The sequence below is a fragment of the Suncus etruscus genome, chromosome 11 (assembly GCF_024139225.1).
Source record: "Suncus etruscus isolate mSunEtr1 chromosome 11, mSunEtr1.pri.cur, whole genome shotgun sequence".
Classification (NCBI taxonomy): Eukaryota; Metazoa; Chordata; class Mammalia; order Eulipotyphla; family Soricidae; genus Suncus; species Suncus etruscus.
This window is the reverse complement of record NC_064858.1, coordinates 76,585,531-76,608,378: the sequence shown is the minus strand read 5'-3', so window position 1 is coordinate 76,608,378 and position 22,848 is coordinate 76,585,531. Positions and strand designations below refer to the sequence as shown.

Below are 22,848 nucleotides of genomic sequence, written 5' to 3'. Positions count from 1 at the left end.
TTAACTATAATGTAAATTAAATAACACTAGATTTTGAGAAATTATAAAACAGTTGTATCTTTAAAATTTCTATTTTAATAACATTTGGTAAAAAACTAAGAACTTATTTGTTTTCTCCAAAAAAGGGAAAACTCTTCTTTGTTTCAATTGTAACATTAATGATCTTAGAATTTTGGTAGACTTCTTTTGGGAGGGCCACACCCAGTGATACTCAGGGGTTACTCCTGGCTATGCGCTCAGAAATCACTCCTGGATTGGGGGACCATATGGGATGCCGGTGATTGAACCCAGATCTGTCCTGGGCCAGCTGCGTGCAAGGCAAACGCCCTACCGCTATGCTATCGCTCCGGCCCCACAATTTCGGTAGACTTTTCAGTCACACAAGCATACAATATAAGCCTACTTCTGTGACATTATTAAAAAAAAAAAAGTGATGTATCTTTTTAAGTGCAACAATTAAGCTTATAATCCTTACCAAATGATCTTTAAAAAATGTTTATTCTCTTAAATCCAATACATTCACAGAGTGTTAACACTTTACATGTTTATCATTTCTACCAACTGCAGCATTATCTAAGTAAAGCAAGTAAGCACTTTAATCAAAGATGTAGTTCAATGATCATTAAAACTATTTTAATAATCTAAAAGGATCTAAATTTTCCCCAAATTTCAGCACAGGTAGTTTTATTGTATGCTTCAGCTTGTATGATTTGAAAAAATAGTGTGAATAAATGAATAGCTTAAAAATGCTTAAATATATCATGTTGTCAATTAACCAAATCTAAAGCAACTGCCAAGCTGAATAATAAGTTACAAAGAAATGATTCTGGGTTTTACAGAAATGTGCAATGTTTTCAATGCTCTGAACAATTAACATACTAATGCAAATCTCCAAAGCTTAAGAGTTGGAAGATGAGTTTCACAGTAATGTAATTTTAATTTCCATTTATATTCATTTTAATATATTACTAAGCAAGATGTTTATTCTATGTCACAATGGTGTTTTCCAGTGTTCACAATTTACAGTTTCAATTTGTACATATGTAATTTATTAACAGAAGGGACAGTTAATACTAGTACAAACTATAAAACTCCACCATACATAGAACTCTGAAATAGTATGAAAAAAGATTAATGCAACATGGTTTTTAATATTTTAGTCATTTTCTAAACACCAGCATGTAAACTTGCCTGTATGAGTTACAACTTATCAAAAATTTATGCATTAATTTATGCATTAATTTTCTTTTTCACCTTAACTCATAAATCTTTTGATATGCTGGTCTGTGTATCCAAACTATACTTCTTTTTGAGGTGATATATTGTAAACAGAAAAAAAGGTACCCCAAATTCAGCGTCAATTTTCCCCCTTTTTTCTATACTATTTAACATTATAGGACTCAATTACAATGTTTCATCTTCAATACTAACATAAATAAGTTACTGTAGGGTGAGTTTGCCCTACTATTAAAACTCTAAACATAGGAACAGAAAAATGCTCGATTCAGAAATTTATAACATTTATAAGATTTAACTAGACTGGGCAAAACAGAAACATACAATTCTGTAGGTAGGTGGTTATTCTGTTTTGGGGGATGCAGTGAAAGAACGTAAGAGTGACAATGAAAACAAAACAAAACAAAAACAAAAACAATCCAAATGGTATGTTTTAGGGAAGAGGAAAATCACAGGGCAGTTGAAATCTCTGAGGTTTACCTGGCCTATCTGCTCAGATCCAAGACTATTATTACTAGCCCCCATTCTTTGAGTATCAAACTGATTGGTAGTTACATCTCTAAGTACAATCATTGTTTAATAGCTTGTAGATGAAGTATTAATAAAGTCGAGGACACAGACTGATTTTCAAACTGGGAAAAATATACTACTCAAGTATTACATTCAGTTTTCAAATCATTTACTAACATGAGAACAGTTTTGGCTTCACTCATTCTTGCACACTCACACAAACAGGCACCCAGCCACATTCCAACACAAGGCCATATAGGCAGAGATGGCATTCTCCAAGCCAAACTTTAAATAGATTTAAAAAAGTAATTTCTAATTTTACAGAAATGCTTCTTCAAAAAATATTTTCTCTCACTCCCTCAACTCCTATACTGAAGGACATATAATGTTTTTCCCCAAGCTAAATCTGAACCCTTAAAATTGATTATAGGCAGAAGATTTCTGCAAATTAAAATAAAAAACAAAAATAGAAAAATTATATTCTATATGTTTACATATGTATATATATATATTTATACTGATTGAAATCCTCCAGCATTTTAAAATCACTTTAGAGATGAATTTTGAGAATCTACTGCTCACAAGTTCGATATCCCTAAATAAGGATGTATTTCCTGTTTCCTAGCCACCCACTCCTCCAAAATAGTTCAATATAGCAATGGCTCAAGTTTAACGGGAAGAAAGGTTTTTGAATAGGTTTTGTTTTTGCTTTGTTTTGTTTTGTTTTGTTTTGTTTTTTACTTTGGTGATCTGGGTGGCACATACTGCTCTTTGCCATTTCGTCGAGTCATTCCCTGAGGTATAGCCCTATGGCCAAACTGACGTCTCTGTTCCCTGATTTTTCCAGCTGCTCCCCTGGGAATGGTATTGCCTCGAAAGCCAGAACATTCTTTACTAGCCCTTGTCTCTGTTTTCTCATGTGGTTTTTCAATGGACTTCTCAGGAGCTCCATTCTCTTCACTTTTGGTAGGAGACACTACGTTGGAGCGAAGTTCTCGTAGAGGCTGCACAAGAACTGGAGGTGGCTCTTTAGGGGGTTTCTGACACACTTCGGCGTAACTTAACTTCCGGGGCTCCTTTGAAATGAAGATAAAAGACACACACACATATGTATATATACATATACACACAGTGTATATTCTTTAAATAATAAAGGACAATGTTTACCACAAGAAAACCAGCATGATACCTTCCAGGAAAGAACAACAGGCATTCACTTAATGAACTATTAAAATATTGAAACCAGAGAAATGGTGTAAATGCATGTGGCTGACTGCAGTTTAACCCCAGCACCACTACCATATAGTGGCCCCTGAGGAGTGATCTCTAAGCAGAGATAACAGTAAGCCCAGAGCATAACCAGGTGAAGCTCCAAAATCAATTAAAAAACAAATAACAAAAAATAGCATTAATCTGTATCAGCACAGGGCTAGGGATGTGGAATGCGACTCAACATTAAAGCATATGCCTTGCATGCATGAGACATAAATTTGACCTCTGGTATACAGGTACACAAAAAAAGGCCTGTGGGCTGGAGAGAGCATGGAGGTAAGGCATTTGCCTTGCATGCAGAAGGACAGTGGTTCGAATCCCGGCATCCCATATGGTCCCGAGCCCGCCAGTAGAGATTTCTGAGCGCAGAGCCAGGAGTAACCCTTGAGCGCTGCTGGGTGAACCCAAAAACCAAAACCAAAACCAAAGCCAAAGAAAGGCTTAATCTTAAAAAAAAAAAAAAAAGGGGGGGGGGCAACAGACATTTGGAGGCTAAAGAGAGACTACAAAGGGTTGGAGATCTCTTGCATGCAGGCACCTTGGACACAATCTCTATCATTACATGTGCAGCCCCCGAACACCTGCAGGGTGCAAAGTACCTCACTCCCTCAAACAAAACACCCCTCCAAAAAAAAAAAAACCCACATTTGGATATTTCCTTTTCCTCCTTGGGTCATAACGATCAGTGCTCAAGTGACTATATGCAGTACTGGGAACTGAAAAGGGGCCAGCCACATGCAAGACAAGCACCTTAAATCACCCTCGTAACAATTTCTATGGCCAGCTAAATTTTTTTGTCCATTTTTTTGGCAAGGGAGAGGGTGCGCGCATGTGTCCTCACCCAGCAGTGCTGTGCTCATAGACTATTCCTGGCTCCTCCCTTAGGAATTACTTCTGGAAGGTATGGGGGAACATATGGGATGTCAGGGATCAAACCTGGGTCACGAGAGTGAAAAGCAAAGTGCCTTGCCACTGTACTATCATTCCAGACATTTTTTTTCTTAAAGTGAAAACAAGTTACGTTCAGAAGTAATGAGGAAGGAGAGGGAGAAGATAAAAAAGAAAGTAATGTGTGCTTCCATATGACTCAGCAATACCACTTCTAGGAATATAACCTAAAAGCCCAAAACACAATGTAGAAAAGCTCTCTGTATTCCTACATTTGTTGCAGCACTATTTGCAATAGCCAGAATCTGGTACATCTGCACAGTGGAATCTTAAGCAGCTGTTAGAAAAAATAATGGCATGAAATTCGCTTAGACATGGATGTAGAAAGTAATTATGCTGAGCAAATTCTGAGTGGAGGTAGAACGGATAGATATAGAATGATCACACTTACTTGTGGGATATATAAAAAAAAAAAAAACTAGCTTGATAATAGTATCTAGAGATAATAGAGATGAGGGCCAGGAAGATCAGTCCATGGGTTTGTCACACAGTGAGGGAGAGAAGGGACCACTATGACAATGATAGTTGGAACTGATCACTCTGGACAAGAACTGGGTGCTGTAAGGGGATAAAGTGATAGGGTTGATATCCCTCATTACAAAGGCGGGAATAAAAAAAAAATAACAGAGGGAGGGGTGGGCAGGAAGAGAGTGAGAGGGGAAGAGACAGACACAAGAGAAGGGAGAGATAAGAGGAGGGGGGAGTGAGAGGGGTGTGAGGGGGGAGACAGAGTGAGAGTGAGAGAGAGAGAGAGAGAGAGAAGGAGAAGGAGAGAGAGGGAGAGGGAGAGAGGGAGAGAGAGAGAGAGAGAGAGAGAGAGAGAGAGAAGGAGCAGGAGAGGGAGAGGGAGAGAGAGGGAGAGGGAGAGAGAGGGAGAGGGGGAGAGAGAGAGAGAGAGAGAGAGAGAGAGAGAGAGAGAGAGAGAATGTCTGGCAAGAAGCTGGCAAGCGAGAGAGCAGGAGGAAAATTGGGGACATGGTTGGCAAGAAATGTGCACTGGTGAAGGGTGTTGTACACTGAAACACAATCATGAACAGCTTTGTATCGGTGAAATCAAACAACAACTGTATTACAGAAAAACCTTATAACCAGTATTTTAAATAAAGTAATTTAAAAGGGAGGATTGGTAGGGTCCAGAGCAATTATATATGGGTAGAGCATTTGCCTTTCACATGGCTGGCCTGGGTGGGTTCTATCCCTGGCATACCCTATGGGTTCCCCAAGCCCACCAGGAGTGATTCCTGAAGACAAAGCCAGTAATAACTGGGTATGGCTAAAAACCCAAATTCCCGGGGCCGGTGAGGTGGCATTAGAGGTAAGGTGTCTGCCTTGCAAGGGCTAGCCAAGAAGGACTGCGGTTTGGTTCGATTCCCTGGCGTCCCATATAGTCCCCCCACAAGCCAGGGGCAATTTCTGAACGCTTAGCCAGGAGTAACCCCTGAGCATCAAATGGGTGTGGCCCCAAAAACCAACCAACCAACCAACCAAACAAACTCCACCTCCCATAAAGAAGAAAGTAATGCACTCGAGGGAGAGCAAGAGTCCTCTAAAGGAGGAGAGAGCCCCAGTAGACAATCAGCATGAAAACATTGAAGTATACATCTGAAGAGGGAGATGCAGGCAACATGTGCTTGGGCACCATGTACCCAGGCAACATGTGTCAAGACTGTTAAAAATTAAAAAGTATAAAAAGGGGGGCCAGAGTGTTGGTACAAGTGGTAAGGCTCCTTCCTGCCTTGCTGGAGATAGCCTAGGACGGACTACGGTTCACTCCCCTGGTTTCCCATGTGGTCCCCCCCTAGCTAGGAGTGATTTTTTTTTTCTTTCTTTCTATTTTTTTTTTTTTTTTTGGTTTTTGGGTCACACCCGGCAGCACTCAGGAGTCACTCCTGGCTCTATGCTCAGAAATCGCTCCTGGCAGGCTTGGGGGACTTTATGGGATGCTGGGATTCGAACCACCATCCTTCTGCATGCAAGGCAAACACCCTGCCTCTATGTTATCTCTCCGGCCCCAAGGAGTGATTTCTGAGTGCATAGCCAGGAGTAACCCCTGAGCGTCTCCAGGTGTGACCCCTCAAAAGTATAAAAAAAGTAAAACAAACAAAAAACGACCTGCGTAAAATCTTAGGGGCCAAAGTGATAATACAGAAGGCAGGATGCTTGCCTAGTATAAGTCCTGCGTTCTAGTCTTGGAAACCCAACAACAAAAAGAGCTCAGCACTTACGGGTAGAGGACTTGCTTTGCATGTGTGAAAGCATAGGCTTGATCATTAGATAGTGAAAAACAAACAGAAATAATGCCCACGTCAGGTGATGCTTCAAGGACTATTAGGTGCCAGGGATCAAACCTATTTGCTTGCACATGTAAGGCATATTCTCTACCATGTGAGTCACACTGGTCCATGTAATAATTGTTAACTTAGTACTGTGGTGATTCCAAAATACAGTCATTTTATTGTACACTCAAAGCGCTCAGGGGTTATTCCTGGCTCTAAGCTCAGAAATCGCCCCTGGCAGGCTCGGGACCATAAGGGATACTGGGGATCGAATCCAGGGCCACCCCAGGTCAGCAGCGTGCAAGGCAAACACCCTACCACTGTGCTATTGTTCCAACCCCTAAAAGATTTTTATTTAAAATAGTAAAAGACTAAAGAGGTTAAACAGTAAAATTAATCTCATCTGAGCATTTTGTTAAAGAACACTAACACTGTTAGAGCAATAGTTCTTTTCATTTTGGGGGGAATGGGGTGCAGTTTAAAACTTTTTTGTCTTTCTAATTTTTATTATAATACCCACCGTGATTTACTGGTCTGAGTTCTTAGCTTTTGCACCATGATACCCTTCCAACCTATTTTTTTTTCTTGTGGTACTCTGACATATTAATTGGCCCCCTGTCTCTTAGTGCTATGACCTTCAATTTACAATTTTTTATACATGGTCCCCTTGGAATATTTGGGGTGAGATGGGCCATACAGATAAACTCTAATTTAAGGTCATAGTTAAAAAAGTGATACTAAAACCGTAAAGAAGGAAGTAGATTAAGTTAGCCTCAAGCACCACAATGGCCCCAGAATAAAATAACAACAGTGATCTATCCATTTGATAAAATAATTCCACTCTCTTCTATGACTATAAAGATTTCTCAGAGGGATTCCACAAGAATCAATCAACAGACAGAAATCAACAGACAAAAATCACAGCAGAACACTTGGAATCTAGTAATAAACAAATAGAAGACTAAAATGAAGTCTTAATTACTCATCTGATAAAGGAAGACATTAAGCGGTATAAAAATGTGCGAGTGGACCACAGCACAGTTCTTGTATGTGGAGATGGGAATGGGGGAGGCAGGGAAGTAAGGAGAAAGAAAGGGAAAGGAAAAGGTAAGGTAAGTTGTAAAATACTAGGTTCTAATATATAGAGGACATTCAAAAAAAATGGAGCTGTTACTCTATTACCATTATTATCAAACAAGATAAAATCTTGTCATAGAATTTCGCTTTCAGCTCTGCCATTCTCCCTTTCTCCCTTCCTTCTCTCTCGTTCCCTCAATCCCTCCCCTCCTTTCTTCTTTTTTAGAAGTAGATCACATCTAATTGTGCTCAGAGGACTAAAGGGGATGCCTGAAATCAAAATCAAACCCAGATCGACTCATGAAAGGAAAACATTTGCCTGCTATCCTATCTCTATGGCCTCTCCCTTCTGCTTTCTATTATTTTTAAATTTTTAAGAATCATTCTGGAATTTAAATAAAAAATAAACAAGTGGCCCTACATAGATTTTATTGGGGGGTGGGTAACGCTCAGAAATCACTCCTGGCTTGGGGGACCATATGGGACACCAGGAGATCGAATCACAGTCCGTCCTAGGCTAGTGCGGGCAAGGCCTTATGCCACTGCTCCAGCCCCCCTACATAGTTTTTAAAAACTTGTTAAATATTATGTGAAAAGAATCTCACAGGCCTAAAGTCTCTTTATACTAACTGAAATGACATACAAGGGTCAGATAGTACAGATGGGTAGGGTGTTTGTTTTGCATGTGGCCAACCTAAGCTCGAACCCCAGCATTCCTCAAGCACTGCCAGAAGTGATAACTGAGCCAGAAGTAAGCCCTGTGAAGCACTGTGTACCAACGATGACAACAAAAAATACACAGCTAAAATTTCCTTATTTTTTCATGATGACATGACCTTAAAATTATTTAGTTTCACAGCAGTAGGGCATTTGCCTTGCACACAGCCTACCCAGGACGGGCGGCAGTTCGAATCCCAGCATCCCATATGGTTTTCCAGAGCCTGCCAGGAGCTTCTGAGTGCAGAGCCAAGAGTAACCCCTGGGCGCCGCCAGGTGTGACCCAAAACAAAAATCAAACAAATTTATTTAGCTTCTTTTGATATTTCAGTACTAATTTAAAATATTCCCCAAAAACTGGGATAATGGTTATATATTAAAAAGGGTAACTGGAATGGGGCCGGAGCGGTGGCACAAGCCTTGCTCGCACTAGTCTGGGATAAATCTAGGATGGACCAAGGATTGATCCCCCGGCATCCCATATGGTTCCCCAAACCAGGAGCAATTTCAGAGCCCATAGTCAGAAGTAACCCCCGAGCTTAACCGGGTGTAGCCCAAAGAAAAAACAAAACAAAACAAAACAAAACAAAAAACAAAATGGTAATTGGGGAGAAAAAAAATCTAGTTTCTCTGGCTGGAATGTGGTGCAAGTGATATAGAAAGCTTCACGTGGATGGAGGTAGGGGTAGAGTTCCAACTGTGTTCTTTCCCATCTCCCTGCCTGGATTGTTTAAAAAGCCATGTGTGTAAACCCACTAATAAATGTCAAAAATCAAAAAAAAAAAAAAAAAAAAAAAAAAGAAGAAAGCTCCATGTGGGTGTGATTAAGGAGGGCCTGGGTTCAATCTCTGGCATGAGTCCTGAGAACTGGCCAATATGGCCCAGGCAATAATAATAACAACCAAAAAACAAGAATTTCTCATTTATCATTTTTTTCTCACATAAAATATAAATTCATCAGGTTACCTGGAGAGCCACAGTTACAGCTGGGCTTATATTACTATTACATAGTGAAGTGGTATTTATCCTTGATGGCTTTACAGTACTTGGGGAAGAAACTGGTATAGCTGTTTGGTTGAAAACATCCTCCTGAACAGTGGAAACTTCAACTAACTCTTTTTCTTGCTGGGTTGCACTATAGGAAAGAAGAGATTGCATTAGATTAAGTACAGTTTACAGAAACAACAAAGCACACAATCACAATAAAACCAATCATAGAACTGCAAAGGCTCATGCTCTGGATGTGAGATCGACCCCTGAGTACAGAGCCAAGAACAAATCCCAAGCATGAAAGGATATGGCCCAAAAGAAGCAAAAAGTAGTTAAAAACTTGTACCTTAATGCAGGAAGGTCAGCTGTACATGGAGGACTAGAACTCAGACTGAGCTGCTGGACAGAGGTGCAATCTATATTTTCATCCTCTATAGGCACTGGGCAACTTAATCTCAACTCTTCATTATCCTTAAAAGTAAAGATATTTCAAAACTGTAACTTTATAAGAACTTCTCCAAGTATAGGAATGATCAGCAAGTACACGGAAGCCATCATTGATGAAGCATAAAAGCAGTGTTTCCCAAAACTGGGGAAGCAACCCTCCAGAGGGTGCTTCATACCACAAAGGGGTTAGGATACAATGGGGAGAATATTTCATTTTCTAAAAAAAGGTAGGGTTTGGAAGAGATGTTAATTAACTTTTGTTCTGGAGAAAATGGGGGAGAGTGTAATTAGACCAAATAAGCATAGGAACTTGTGCAGTGCTCCAGGAACCATATGTGGTGCCATGGTTAAACCTGGGTTGCTCATGGCTCTCTTGGTTCATTCTGACTCAAAAGGAGGAAGAAGGAAGAAGAGGCAGGAAAATGCAATCCTTGAAATTAAGATGAATAAAAATGTTAATAGGCTTATAAAGCAACAGGAAATTTTGTAGGAAATATAGACACACAGGGGTAAAAATTTCGGAGGCCAAAACAGAAAATCAGGTTCAACCTAGAGTGTCTATAATCAAGTTGAGTTCAAGAAAAGAAGAAAAGTGAGGAATTCGTGAGATCTGAGCCATGGCTCAGTGGTAGAGTAATACCACCTTGCTGGCATTAATTAGATTGGGAGTTTGACCCCTAGCAAAGTATCAACCTGGTGAAACTGCCTCTGGAAAATCTAGTGCCATCACAGAAGTCTCTGGTGCACTGCAATAAAATGTATGCCATTTCCAGTAACCACATCAACAAGTATAATATAGGATGGGGGAAAACTTATTTGAGACAATAAAGTAAAACTTTCCAGCATGGATGAGTTCTGGATGAAGTGAAGAAAAATACCATGATACACTAGAAAAAAATTTCACAGAAAACTAGGGATGAATAGAAGTCTCCGGATTGAAAACAAATAAGCAGAGTATTTTTTTGTTGTTGTTTTTGATCTTGCCAGTCAACATGTTGTCCAGAATGAGTTAAGAACCAAAAATTCAGGGCATTTGCCTTGGAAGTGGATGACCCAGGACTAACCTGAGTTTGATTCTTGATTCTCAGCATCTGAGCGCAGAGCCAAGAGTAACCCCTGAATGCCTTTGGGTGTGTCCCAAAAACAAAAACAAAAAAACAAGCAAAAAAAGAACCAAAAATTCAGAAGCCATCTGAGTCAGGATGAACACTAGAAAATTGAGATAATGCTGGTGGCATTATCACCATAAAATCACAATATCACCGTAAAATCAATACTAACAAATTAGGTTACTCCTGGCTCTGTGCTCAGGATTTAATCCTGGTGGGTTCAGGGATGCCAGTGATCAAACCTGAGATGGGCAAGGCAAATGTACCTACTCTACTATTAATCACTCCAGCCACAAATACACCTGCCTTTTTTTGATGATGGGGATTAAGGGGTGACCAAATCCAGGTCAACCATGTTTAAGGCCATTTCTAAGTGAATTTCTTTTTTTTTTTTTTTTTTTTTTTTGGTTTTTGGGCCACACCCGGCAGTGCTCAGGGGTTACTCCTGGCTGTCTGCTCAGAAATAGCTCCTGGCATGCACGGGGGACCATACGGGACACAGGGATTCGAACCAACCACTTTAGGTCCTGGATCGGCTGCTTGCAAGGCAAACACCGCTGTGCTATCTCTCCGGGTCCCTAAGTGAATTTCTTAAATTCTAATTTAATTAGTAATTTCTTTTTCTTTTTGGTTTTTGGGTCACACCCGGAAGCGCTCAGGGGCTACTCCTGGCTCTATGCTCAGAAATCGCCCCGGGCAGGCTTGGGGAACCATATGGGATGCCGGGATTCGAACCACCGTCCTGCATGAAAGGCAAAAGTCTTACTTCCATGCTATCTCTCCGGTCCCTAATTAGTAATTTCTTAAACATTTATAATTATAATTAAAATTTTTTAACTTTTTTCAATTTTAATAAACTTACTAAAATGAAGAGGGTTGCTTGTAGCTCTTTAAGTCAGTTTCTTAAAATAAAAAATATATACATATTGCTTATCTGTGTTCAAAAAGGCTATGTTCAAAGATGCCAATAAATATTATGTTGGCTAAGTAAAGGATTGAAACCCTGGCACAAAGTCTAATATAGCTTGCAATCTGTGTGTTATTAAGGCCTAGAAGCTATGGTAATCTTCTGGTTGGTCAAGACCCAGTTTTGATACCAAACACGCCACATGGTTTCTCTAAGCATGCATGTGCACACGCGTGCATACAAACACACACACACACACACAACATTTCAAGAAATTAAAAGGGATTAGAAAAGTAGTTAAAAGTTGTGCATATGAAAATTAGGATATGGAAAAAGCTACTCTAGAAAACCCAATTTGTTGGGTTAGTCATTATTTGAATGACTAAATTAAACGAACTTAGAATACATTAAAGCCAGAGAAATGGCAAGTTGGTGCTTGCTATGCATATGAATAACCCAGGTTCATCTCTGGCATTGCAATATGCTCACCCCCCTTTACCATTACCAGGAATGAATACTGAGCATAGAGCCAAGAGTATAAAAGTACCCCTGACCCCCTCACACCCCACCATGGTTAAGTCAGAGATACCTCAGGTGGAAATGACACTTTCCACTCAGTGTATATTTGAGGGGGTTGAGCTAAACCTAGCAATGCTCAGGGGTTTCTCTGGCAGTGCTTGGGGGACCATAAGGGATAATGGGGATTGAATCCAAGTCAGCTGCATATAAGGCAAATGCCCAACCTGCTGTATTGTCACTTAGGCCCTTCAATTTGTATTTTGTTGAGCTGACTGTTACAGACACATGGATCTGAAAAAATCTTTCCTGACCTATTATACAACTTTTACAGTTCTCAAAGTATGATGAAGTGTATATGACTAAAAACTGACAGAATTAAATAAATAGTAAATGAAATTAAAACATTAAATACCAATACTGAGACAAAAACTAAATTAAACAAGTAAAAGACTGAATTCAAAGATTACCTTTTCTTTGTAGACACCTTTAACAACATCAGACATCCTATTTTCCAAAACAAGTTCACCAGGTGTTTTTGAAGAACTTCCAGGTAAAGGAGGAAAATTGGTGGCTAGTAAGTCAAACTTTGGTGTTGGAGCCTTTGCTTCGGCTGCGGAAGGATGGGGTCTCTAGAAGAATACACATAACAGGTCATTACATGCCTATCTCATGATCAAATCCTGAATCACTGGAAAGAGGGAAGAAAAAAGAGAAAAGATAATGAAGTTAAAGTAATAGTACAGCTGGTAGGGGCTTTCCAACAAATAGCCAGGAATAAGCTGTAAGTACTAGAGATGTGACCCAGGGAAAGGAGAGAGGAGGGGAGGGAAGAGAAAGGGAGAAGGGAGAACAGAGGACAGGAGAGGGAAAAGATAAGTATAAGATTATGAAACTTTGGGCCCGGAGAGAGAGCACAGCGGCGTTTGCCTTGCAAGCAGCCGATCCAGGACCAAAGGTGGTTGGTTCGAATCCCGGTGTCCCATATGGTCCCCCGTGCCTGCCAGGAGCTATTTCTGAGCAGACAGCCAGAAGTAACCCCTGAGCAGCGCCGGGTGTGGCCCCCCCCCCAAAAAAAAAGATTATGAAACTTTAATTCTTCAGGTTCCTTCGTTGGGGGTGGGGATTAGAGAGATAGTACTACATGTAGGGAATGGCACTGCTTTATGCCTTGCTAATCTGGGTTTAATTCCTAAACCCACCAGGAGTCATTCCTGAGCACAGAACCAGGAGTAAACCCCTGTGCATTACTGTGTGTGGCCTCAAAAAAAAAAACAAACAAAAAAACCAAAAAAACAAGGGGCCAGAGAGATAGCATGGAGGTAAGGCGTTTGCCTCCCAAGCAGAAGGACAGGGTTCTAATCCCAGCGTCCTATATGGTCCCCTATGCCTGCCAGGAGCAATTTCTGAGCGTAGAGCCAGGAGTAACCCCTGAGCGCTGCCAGGTGTGACCCAAAAACAAAAACAAAAGTCACTTTTTAATAGACTATTTTTTAAAAAGGCAAACATTACCAAGAACCACAAAACTTATAAACATGAATAATTTGAAGTTAGGTAAACACAAATCAATATCAAATTATAAAGTTTGTATAGAGGCTGGGGACATATATAGTTCAAAGGTAGAGAATTTGCCTTGAATGTGTAAGGTCCTGGGTTTGATCTCCAGCATGACAATTTTTTGAAAATTTAATAAGGATTTTAAAAGATCGTAGCTATTTTAAAACAGTAGACATTTGAAGTAAGGGGTATGGTTCAAGTGGTAGAACACATGTGCAGCAAGAGTGAGAGTGAGGCCTAAATCCAATCCTGATCATCACATTGCATGCACCTTCCCCTGACCCCTCCAGCACAATACTGTCAGGCCTGTACAGCAAATCAAGCAAAGTTGAAAGTTACTCTAGAATAGATCCATAGAAGCGGTGCTGAATATGACCTTCATAAAAATGTACTCCATGAATAAAAACAATTTTTATTTACTGTTTGTGAGTGTAAAACAGCAAAACTGCTACAGAAACTTTACTGAACTGTGCCCAAGAAATTTTGTTCGTTTGTTTTGGGCCACATCTGGTGGCACTCAGGGTTTACTATTGTGTCAGCATGTAATAATTTGCTTTGTAAATAGCAAACTCAGGTTTGATCCCTGTCACCATATGGATCCCTGAACAACACTGGGCGTGATTCTTTTATATTTTTTTTGGGGGGGGGGGGGGTCACACATGGCAGCATTCAGGGATTACTCCTGGCTCTACGCTCAGAAATCACTCCTGGCAGCCTCAGGGGACCATATGGGATGTGGGATTTGAACCACCGTCCTTCTGCATGCAAGGCATGCCTTGCCTCCATGCTATCTCTCCGGCCCACTGGGAGTGATTCTTAAGTGCAGAAGCCAAGATTAACACCAGTGTAGCATCCTCCTGCCCCAAGAATATTTTTCTATTTCTAAATCCATGAGTAGGTTATCAAATTAGATAGGACTAAGCCCTGAGTACAGCCCGTGTATTCCCTTTCCCCAAAAAACCCAACCACTTCCCCCAAATACATACTGGAATTCTGTCATCATCTCGTCGTCGTCGACCTCTGAAGAGAGTTCTCCTTTAAAAAACAAAAAGGGACATCTCGTGAATTCTTTAAAGAAAAAATGTACTTAAGCAAAGGTAAGTTTCTTTCTTTCTCTTCCTTTTTTTTTGTTTTTTTGGGTCAAACCTGGTGGCACTCGGGTTACTCCTGGCTCTGCGCTCAAAAATTGTCCCTGGCAGGTTTGGGTGTACCATATGGGATGCCGGGATTCAAACCACTGTCTGTCCTGGATTAGCTGTGTGCAAGGCAAATGCCCTACTGCTGTGCTCTCTCTCTGGCCCCAGATAAGTTTATTTTTATTTAAGTACCTAAACTTTCTAAATCTTCATTATAAAAATAAAAATTGAAATAAATATTCTTTTAAAGATATCTAGAGCTAATCTACTAAAACTTTACTTACTAACCACTGAGGCCATTATTTAAGCTCTTATATACCAGAACCATACTAAAGTTTTTTTTTTTTCCTACACAGATAATAAAGGATTCTGTATGTGAAGTTCATCAATAAAGACAATAAAACTAGGGGCCAGAGAGATAGCTTGGAGGTAGGGCATTTGCTTTGCATGCAGGAGACCGTGGCTCGAATCCCAGCAACCCATACGGTAACCCGAGCCTGCCAGGAGCGATTTCTGAGCGTACAGCCAGGAGGAACCCCTGAGCGCTGCCAGGTGTGACCCAAAATCCAAAAAAAAAAAAAAAAAAAAAACCCAAAACAAAACCCACGTAACTTTAATTTCACACAGACACACATCTGAATCTGTGTTATGTCTATATAGGCAGTTTAAATTTCTCAAAATGGGTTCATTCTCCACCCTATAGACTGCTCCTTCTCTTTTATCGCATTCATTTTCTACCATATAGTGGGAGCAATGTGATAGTACAGCATGTAGACAGCTTGCCTAGCATGTGACCGACCTGTATATAGTTCCCCAACCACCACCAGGAGTAATTCTTGAGTGCAGAGCTAGAAGTATCCCCTAAGAATCACCAGGTGGGGCTCAAAATTATACATACAAGCAAAAATTCTCAAACTTTACCCCTACACCATGTTCTTTAAATATTCACAATCTGATCACTTTCATGTACTTTACTTACATTATTTCCTTACCTGCCCCTACTATAGTCCCCATTCTGTTCCATTTGAAAAGTGAGGGTTTCTTTAGGAAGGTAATTTTGTTCCTGATGCACTGTTAATGAAGGGTTAAGTCGTTCAGTTGGAAAGTTCCTTGAACCAGACCTATTTAACGGTCCATCCCCCAATGACACAGTGCCATCTGTTGAATGTTCTGAGCCACTTGATGATCTAAAATGAGGCTTCACACTATAAGAAACAGAAAATCATATACATAAAATGATGAATCAAAACAGACAGAAAAATCTTTCCTCTTGCTGGTAGAAATTCTTTTTTTTGTTTTGTTTTTGGGAACCGAACCTGGGCCAGTCCCAGATTGGCCACTTGCAAGTCAATCATCCTGCCCTAAATGCAAATTTTTGGGCCACACTTGAAGGCATTCAGGGAATTCAGAAAGTGAATTCAAGTCAGCTGGATATAAAGTAAATACCCTACTTGCTGTACTATCTCTCTGGTCCCAAGACAAATTCTTTTAAATACTAAGCAAAATTGTTTGGAGCTATTGGGGGGGGGGGGGGGGGTTTAAATATCCAAAAAAGCTTCAAGATAAAGTTACTTCTACCTTCTACCTTAATATTCAGAGTATAATCAGGGGACTGGAGAGTTAGTATAGTGAATAGGGAACTTTCCTTGCATGTGGATGACCTGAATTCAATACCTGGCATCATATATAATTCCTCAAGCTCAGCCAGGTTATGGCCCAAGTAACCATCTTCCAAAAATAGCATAATCAGGGCCGGGCGGTGGCGCTGGAGGTAAGGTGCCTGCCTTGCCTGCGCTAGCCTAGGACGGACCGCGGTTCGATCCCCCGGCGTACCATATGGTCCCCCAAGCCAGGAGCGACTTCTGAGCGCATAGCCAGGAGTAACCCCTGAGCGTCACCGGGTGTGGCCCAAAAAACAAAAAAACAAACAAAAAAAAATAGCATAATCAAAATTTTAACTCCTTATTTTAACATTAGCAGTCAGAATGTATGCCAGTAAGTTTATATCATGTAATTTTTTTTTTTTTTTTTTTTTTTTGGTTTTTGAGCCGCACCCAGCGGTGCTCTGGGGTTATTCCTGGCTGTCTGCTCAGAAATAGCTCCTGGCAGGCACGGGGGACCATATGGGACACTGAGATTCGAACCAACCACCTTTGGTCCTGGATCGGCTGCTTGCAGGGCAAATCCAATATCCTGATTTTTTATTTTAATTCTACCCCATTTCACAGAAATAGCACAGGAGATGAAAATAAATGCATGTTCCCTCTCCCTCTCTGTTTATGGCTACATCTGGTAGCACTCAAGAGCATACTCCTGGCTCTGCATTCAGGGATTCCTTTTGGAGGGCTCAAGGAACCAAATGGAGTACTGGGGATTGAACACCAGTCAGCTGCAGACAAGGTAAGCACCTTACTCATGTACCATCTCTCTGTTCCTCACAACCCCAACCATATATTTGGGAGAGGGGGCCCACAAATGGACAGTACTCAGGATTATTTCCAGATCTGTATTCAGAGGTCATTCCTGGCAATGCTTGGGGGACCATATGTGGTGCTGAGTAATAATCCCAGCTTGAATAAGTGCCTTAACTTTCCAGCCTGGTAAAAATTACTTTAAGGAAAAACAAGCAACAACAACAACAAAACAACCTATGTTGGGGCCAGAGAGATAGCCAGCAGAAAAGCGTTTGCTTGCATGCAGCTGACTCAAGAAGGACGGTGGTTTGAATCCCAGCATCCCATGTGGTCCCCCTTGCCTGCCAGGAGCAATTTCTGAGCACAGAGCTAGGAGTAACTTGGGGTAAATAAAAAACAAAACAAACCAACAACCAACAACTCAGAGTTCACCTATGAAAACCTTAATCCAGGGGCTGAAGTGATAGCACAGTGGTAGGGCATTTGCTTTGCATGTGGCTGACTCAGGATGAATCATGGCATCCCAGGTGGTCCCCAGAGCCTGCAAAGAGCGTTTCTGAGTACAGAGCCAGGAGTAACCCCTGAGAACTGCTGGTGTGGTCCAAAAACAAAACAAAACAACAACAAAAAAGAATAAGATAGCTAAAACTTTAGGTAGACTAATAAAAAATTAAGAGAAAATGTTCAGGGGCTGGAGCGAAAGCACAGTGGTAAGGCATTTGCCTTGCACGTGGCCAACACAGGAGAAGCCCCTGTTCAAATCCTGGCAACCCATATGGTCTGCCAGGAGCCACTTCTGAACACAGAGCCAGGAGTAATTGCTAAGCACCACCAGGTGTGACCCAAAGACAAAAACAAAAACAAAAACAAAAAAAAACAAAAAAAAAAAAAAGAGAGAGAGAGAGAGAAAATGTTCAAATTAGATCAGAGATGGAAAGGAAAAAATTACAATGGATTCTTCAGTAATTCAAAATATGAGGTTATTATTAACAATTTTATGAACTTCAGCTGGAGAAAAGAAAATAAATGGATAAATTCTTAGTCATGAAATCTCGAAAAGATGAATGAGGAAGAATTAGAAAGCCCAAACAAGCCAATCACAAGTAAGGAAATCAAACAGTAATTAAGAATTTCCTGTGGGGCCACAGAGACAGCATGGAGGTAGGGTGTTTGCCTTGCATGCAGAAAAAGCGGTAGTTTGAATCCCAACATCCCATATGGTCCCCTGAGCCTGCCAGGAGCGATTTCTGAGCATAGAGCCAGGAGTAACCTCTGAGCACTGCTGGGTGTGACCCAAGAACCAAAAAAAAAAAAAGTTTAGGGGCCTGATAGCATGGAAGTCTGGCTTCTGTCTTGCAAGCAGAAGGACAGTGGTTCGAATCCCAGCATCCCATCTGGTCCCCCGAGCCCGCCAGGAGCAATTCCTAAGCGTAGAGCCTGGAGTAACCCCTGAGCGCTGCCGGGTGTGACACCCCCCCAAAAAAAAAGTTTAAAAATAAAATATTTATTCAATTGGACAAACAAAAAACCAAATTCCAATACTCTATTAAAACCTGGAGAGGAAATACAAACATTTTTCAGAGAAAGACAAGTGGACCATCAATAAGAACAGAAAAGTGTTTAACATCATTTATCATTAGAGAAATCCAAAGAATAATACTTGAGGGGCCAAACCCATAGTCTGGTGGGTAGGGCTCTTGTCTTGCTTGTGGATATCGCAAGTTTGATCCCGTATCGTTCCCTGAGCATCACCAGAGTGGTCTCTGAGCATAGAGTATGTCTTGAGCAATGCTGGGTATGGTCCAAGAAAGAAACAAAAAAATAAAAGAACAATACTAGCTATAGGCTTGTTGTAGGAGGCCCTTACTATATTGAAGTAAGTTTCTCCAGCCCAATTTTATTGAGTGTTTTGTTTTTGGGTTACACCTGGCCATGCTCTGAATTATCATCTCAGAACAGCAATGGCAAATATCGAAGTTAGTAGGAATAATCTGTGCTGCCAGGAATGTGGTGAAAAGAGACTCTCGTCCACTGCTGGTGGGAATGTTGTCCCTGTGGAAAATGGTATAGAGTCCCCAAGAAACTGAGAATTGAGCTGATATATGACCCAGCAATTCTAGTTTGGGATATCTATCTTTAGGATTTAAAAAAACATTAAATCACCTTAATAAAGCACAACTAGCAACAAAATACAATTCAAAAATCCCTCCCTCACATCTATATTCATTGCAGCGCTATTTACAATAGCCAGAGTCTGGAAACAACCAAGATGCCCTTCAACAGATGAACTGCTAAAGAAACTGCGGTGCACATACACATGGAATATTGCGCAGCCTTCGGGAGAGATGAAGTCATGAAATTTTCCTATATGTGAATGTACATGGCATCTATTATGCTGAGTGAAAAAAGTCAGAGGGAGAGAGATAGACAGACACAGAACAGTCTCAGTGATCTATGGGTTTTAAGAAAAATTAAGGACATTACTGTAATAATCCCCAGAGAAAATAGAGATGAGGGTCAGAAGGACCGGCTCACAATTGAATCTCATCACAAAGAGTAGTGGTGCAGTTAGGGAAATAAGTACACTAACAACTATCCGGGCAATCTTAATGAGTGAGAGAAGCAGAATGTCTGAAATATAGGCAGGGGGTCTGGGAGGAGGGAGCTGGGGGACACTGGCGGTGGGAATGTTGCACTGGTGAAGGGGGGGGGGTGTTCTTTATGTGACTGAAAGTCAAAAATTATATATTCATTATATAATTACAATGATAAACATTTATATCTAAATATATCAATATCTCTATATTTATAAAATATTAAATTATGTATAGGTATATAATATATATTATTTATTTATAACTATAAAATAATATGTAATATATAAAATTATTGTATATTTATATTATATATAGCCACCAATTATAGTCACGCTTATAATCACCATGTTTAAATGAAGATACTTTAAATTGCATGTCTAAAATTCAACTATCAAAATCATGATACTTTATTTTTTGTTTTAGAAATCCTAGCTAAAACTTTTTTTGGGAGGTGGGAACCCACACTCAGCAACGCTCAGAGGTTCCATTTTGCTCTATGTTCAGAAATTACTCCTGTGAGTACTCAGAGGACCAGCAATAGAACCCAGATCGGCTCTGTGGTAAGCAAGCTTCCTACCTATATAACTTTCCAAATGTAACTTTTATCTTACCGATTTTTTTGGAATGGTCGGCCCATATTCATAGCAGCAGTATTGGTTTTATAAGTTCCTGGTGAATTAAAGCCATTCACAAAACCACCATTGGGAAAGGGAGCCTATAAGAAAATTTAAGAAGGATTAATGTCTTAGTAGAAGCAAAACCTAGTGTGCATTTAAGTAGTTTGTAAGGAACTAAGCTAGCATTTTTTTTCCCTAGTCAAAATAAATTCTATCTTTCTTTTTTGGGGCCACACTCTATGACGCTCAGGGGTTACTTCTGGCTCAGTGCTCAGAAATCATCCCTGGCTTGGGGGACCATATGGAACGCCAGGGGATCGAACAGTGATCCATCCTAGGTTAGCCGCAAGCAAGGCAAACACCCTACCGCTTGCACCACTGCTCCGGCCCCAATATCTTATTTTTTTAATAATTGTATTTATTTATTTTGGTTTTGGGCCGCACTTGGAGGCGCTCAGGGGTTACTCCTGGCTCTGTGCTCAGAAATCGCTCCTGGCAGACACAAAGGACCATATGAGATGAGGAGAATCCAACCTGGGTCTGTTCCAAGTTGGCCACATGCAAGGCAAATGCCCTACTGTTGTGCTATCTCTCCGGCCCAAAAGTAATTTTAAATTTACTTCATATACTCACCTTCAGGAACCACTGGATCTATAGAATAAGGCATCACTAATTCATTAAAAAATAACAATTCTGGGGCCGGGCGGTGGCGCTAAAGGTAAGGTGCCTGCCTTGCCTGCGCTAACCTTGGACGGACCGCGGTTCGATCCCCCGGTGTCCCATATGGTCCCCCAAGCCAGGAGCAACTTCTGAGCACATAGCCAGGAGTAACCCCTGAGCGTTACTGGGTGTGGCCCAAAAACCAAAAAAAAAAAAAAAAAAAAAAACAATTCTGGGGCCGGAGAGATAGCATGGAGGCAAGGCATTTGCCTTGCATGCAGAAGGTCGATGGTCAAATCCCGGCATCCCATATGGTCCCGAGCCTGCTAGGAGTGATTTCTGAGCATAGAGCCAGGAGTAACCCCTGAGTACTGCCGGGTGTGACCCAAAAACCAAATAAATAAATAAATAAATAAATAAATAAATAAATAAATAAAATAAAATAAAAATTCTCTGAACAGTTTCATAAAACTAAAAAATCTCATTTTCATTTTTCTTATTATAATTTACTTAACAGACCCTTACTGATACATATATTTATCATTTACTAAAGTCAGAAAGTTATCATAATTGACACAAAAATAAAACTCCTGCTGATTTAGTCAAGTTTTAGCTTAAACAAAAACACTTACCAGTGGTGTTTCAAAGTAAGGTGCAGGATTTGGAGACCAAGACTGAGGCACAATACTATAAATGGAGTATTGGTGGTGAGGATTATATACAGGCTGCATAAAAATGGGAGAGGCATACTGTGCTTGAGTATGAATGGGCTGACTATACAGGCTTGAATCCATTAAGCGATAACCATTCTTTGCAAAAAATGTATTGATGGCTTTTATCCTTGCCTAGAAGAGAAATAACATCGGATTAACAATTATCTTCATACTGTGTTTATTTTTTTTTTTTTGGCTTTTGGGGCCACACCTGGTTCTGTGCTCCAAATCACTCCTGGCAGGCTCAGGGGACCATATGGGATGCCAGGAATCAAACCTGGGTCTGTCCCATATCTGCAGCATGCAAGGCAAACACCTACCACTGTGCTATCTCTCCAGGACCCTGTGTTTAATATATTTTATATTGGTTTTAGGGCTATACTCAGCAGTTTTCAGGGGCTATTCCAGGTAGTGACTGGGAAAAAAATTAGGGAAGAGGTAGAAGGGAGTTTCTCCTGGTGGTATTGCATGCAAACATGTGTTTTTGGGAAACATCCAGCAATGCTTAGTGGATAATATATTGGGGATCAAGATGAGCTGCATAAAAGTCAAATAGCCTATCACTATACTATCTCTCTAGTTTTTATAACTTAACATACTTTACACAAATACATTATTTCTGTATATTTTAAAATCAATGGAGCCAAAGAAAACCACCAAGACACTTACTAGGGCTGGATTGATAGCACAGCAGTAGAGCGTTTGCCTTGCAATGTGGTCAGCCCAGGACAAACCCATATGGTCCCCCAAGCCTGCCAGTAAGGATTTCTGAAGGCAGAGCCAGGAGTAACCCCTGAGCACCACCAGGTATAACCCCCCCAAAAAAGAGACTCTTGTTTCCAAAACGAAGGAACAATGATTATGACATCTGGGCAATTGACAAGTACAATCTATCAGATATAACAACCGCACACGTGTGCCTATGGATAAGATCATTAAGAAGTTGAGTCTTTGGGCCAGAGCTATAGCACAGTGGTAGGGCACCTGTCTTGCATGCAACTGACCTAGGACAGACCTGTGTTTGATATTCCGTGTCTCATATGGTCCCCTGAGCCAACAGTGATTTCTGAGGCATAGCCAGGAGTAACTTCTGGGCTTCACAGGGTGTGGCCCAAAAAGCAAAAACAACAACAACAACAACAAAATAAC

At 40.6% G+C, this 22,848-nt stretch overlaps 1 protein-coding gene across 2 annotated transcripts in view; it reads right to left on the bottom strand.

The window, feature by feature from the left end:
• Window positions 1-479: 479 nt before the first annotated feature.
• Window positions 480-22,848, bottom strand: part of LARP4 (La ribonucleoprotein 4) — a 74,461-nt gene continuing 52,092 nt past the window's right edge. For both annotated transcript variants that reach the window (XM_049783377.1, XM_049783379.1), the window contains 8 exons: window positions 21,619-21,831; window positions 20,321-20,424; window positions 15,691-15,903; window positions 14,549-14,597; window positions 12,476-12,637; window positions 9,373-9,497; window positions 9,003-9,171; window positions 480-2,822 (listed from right to left, as the gene is read on the bottom strand). In XM_049783377.1, coding sequence (XP_049639334.1) covers window positions 2,484-2,822; window positions 9,003-9,171; window positions 9,373-9,497; window positions 12,476-12,637; window positions 14,549-14,597; window positions 15,691-15,903; window positions 20,321-20,424; window positions 21,619-21,831 — 1,374 coding nt within the window. In that variant the 3' untranslated portion in view covers window positions 480-2,483. The remainder of the gene's footprint in view (window positions 2,823-9,002; window positions 9,172-9,372; window positions 9,498-12,475; window positions 12,638-14,548; window positions 14,598-15,690; window positions 15,904-20,320; window positions 20,425-21,618; window positions 21,832-22,848) is intronic.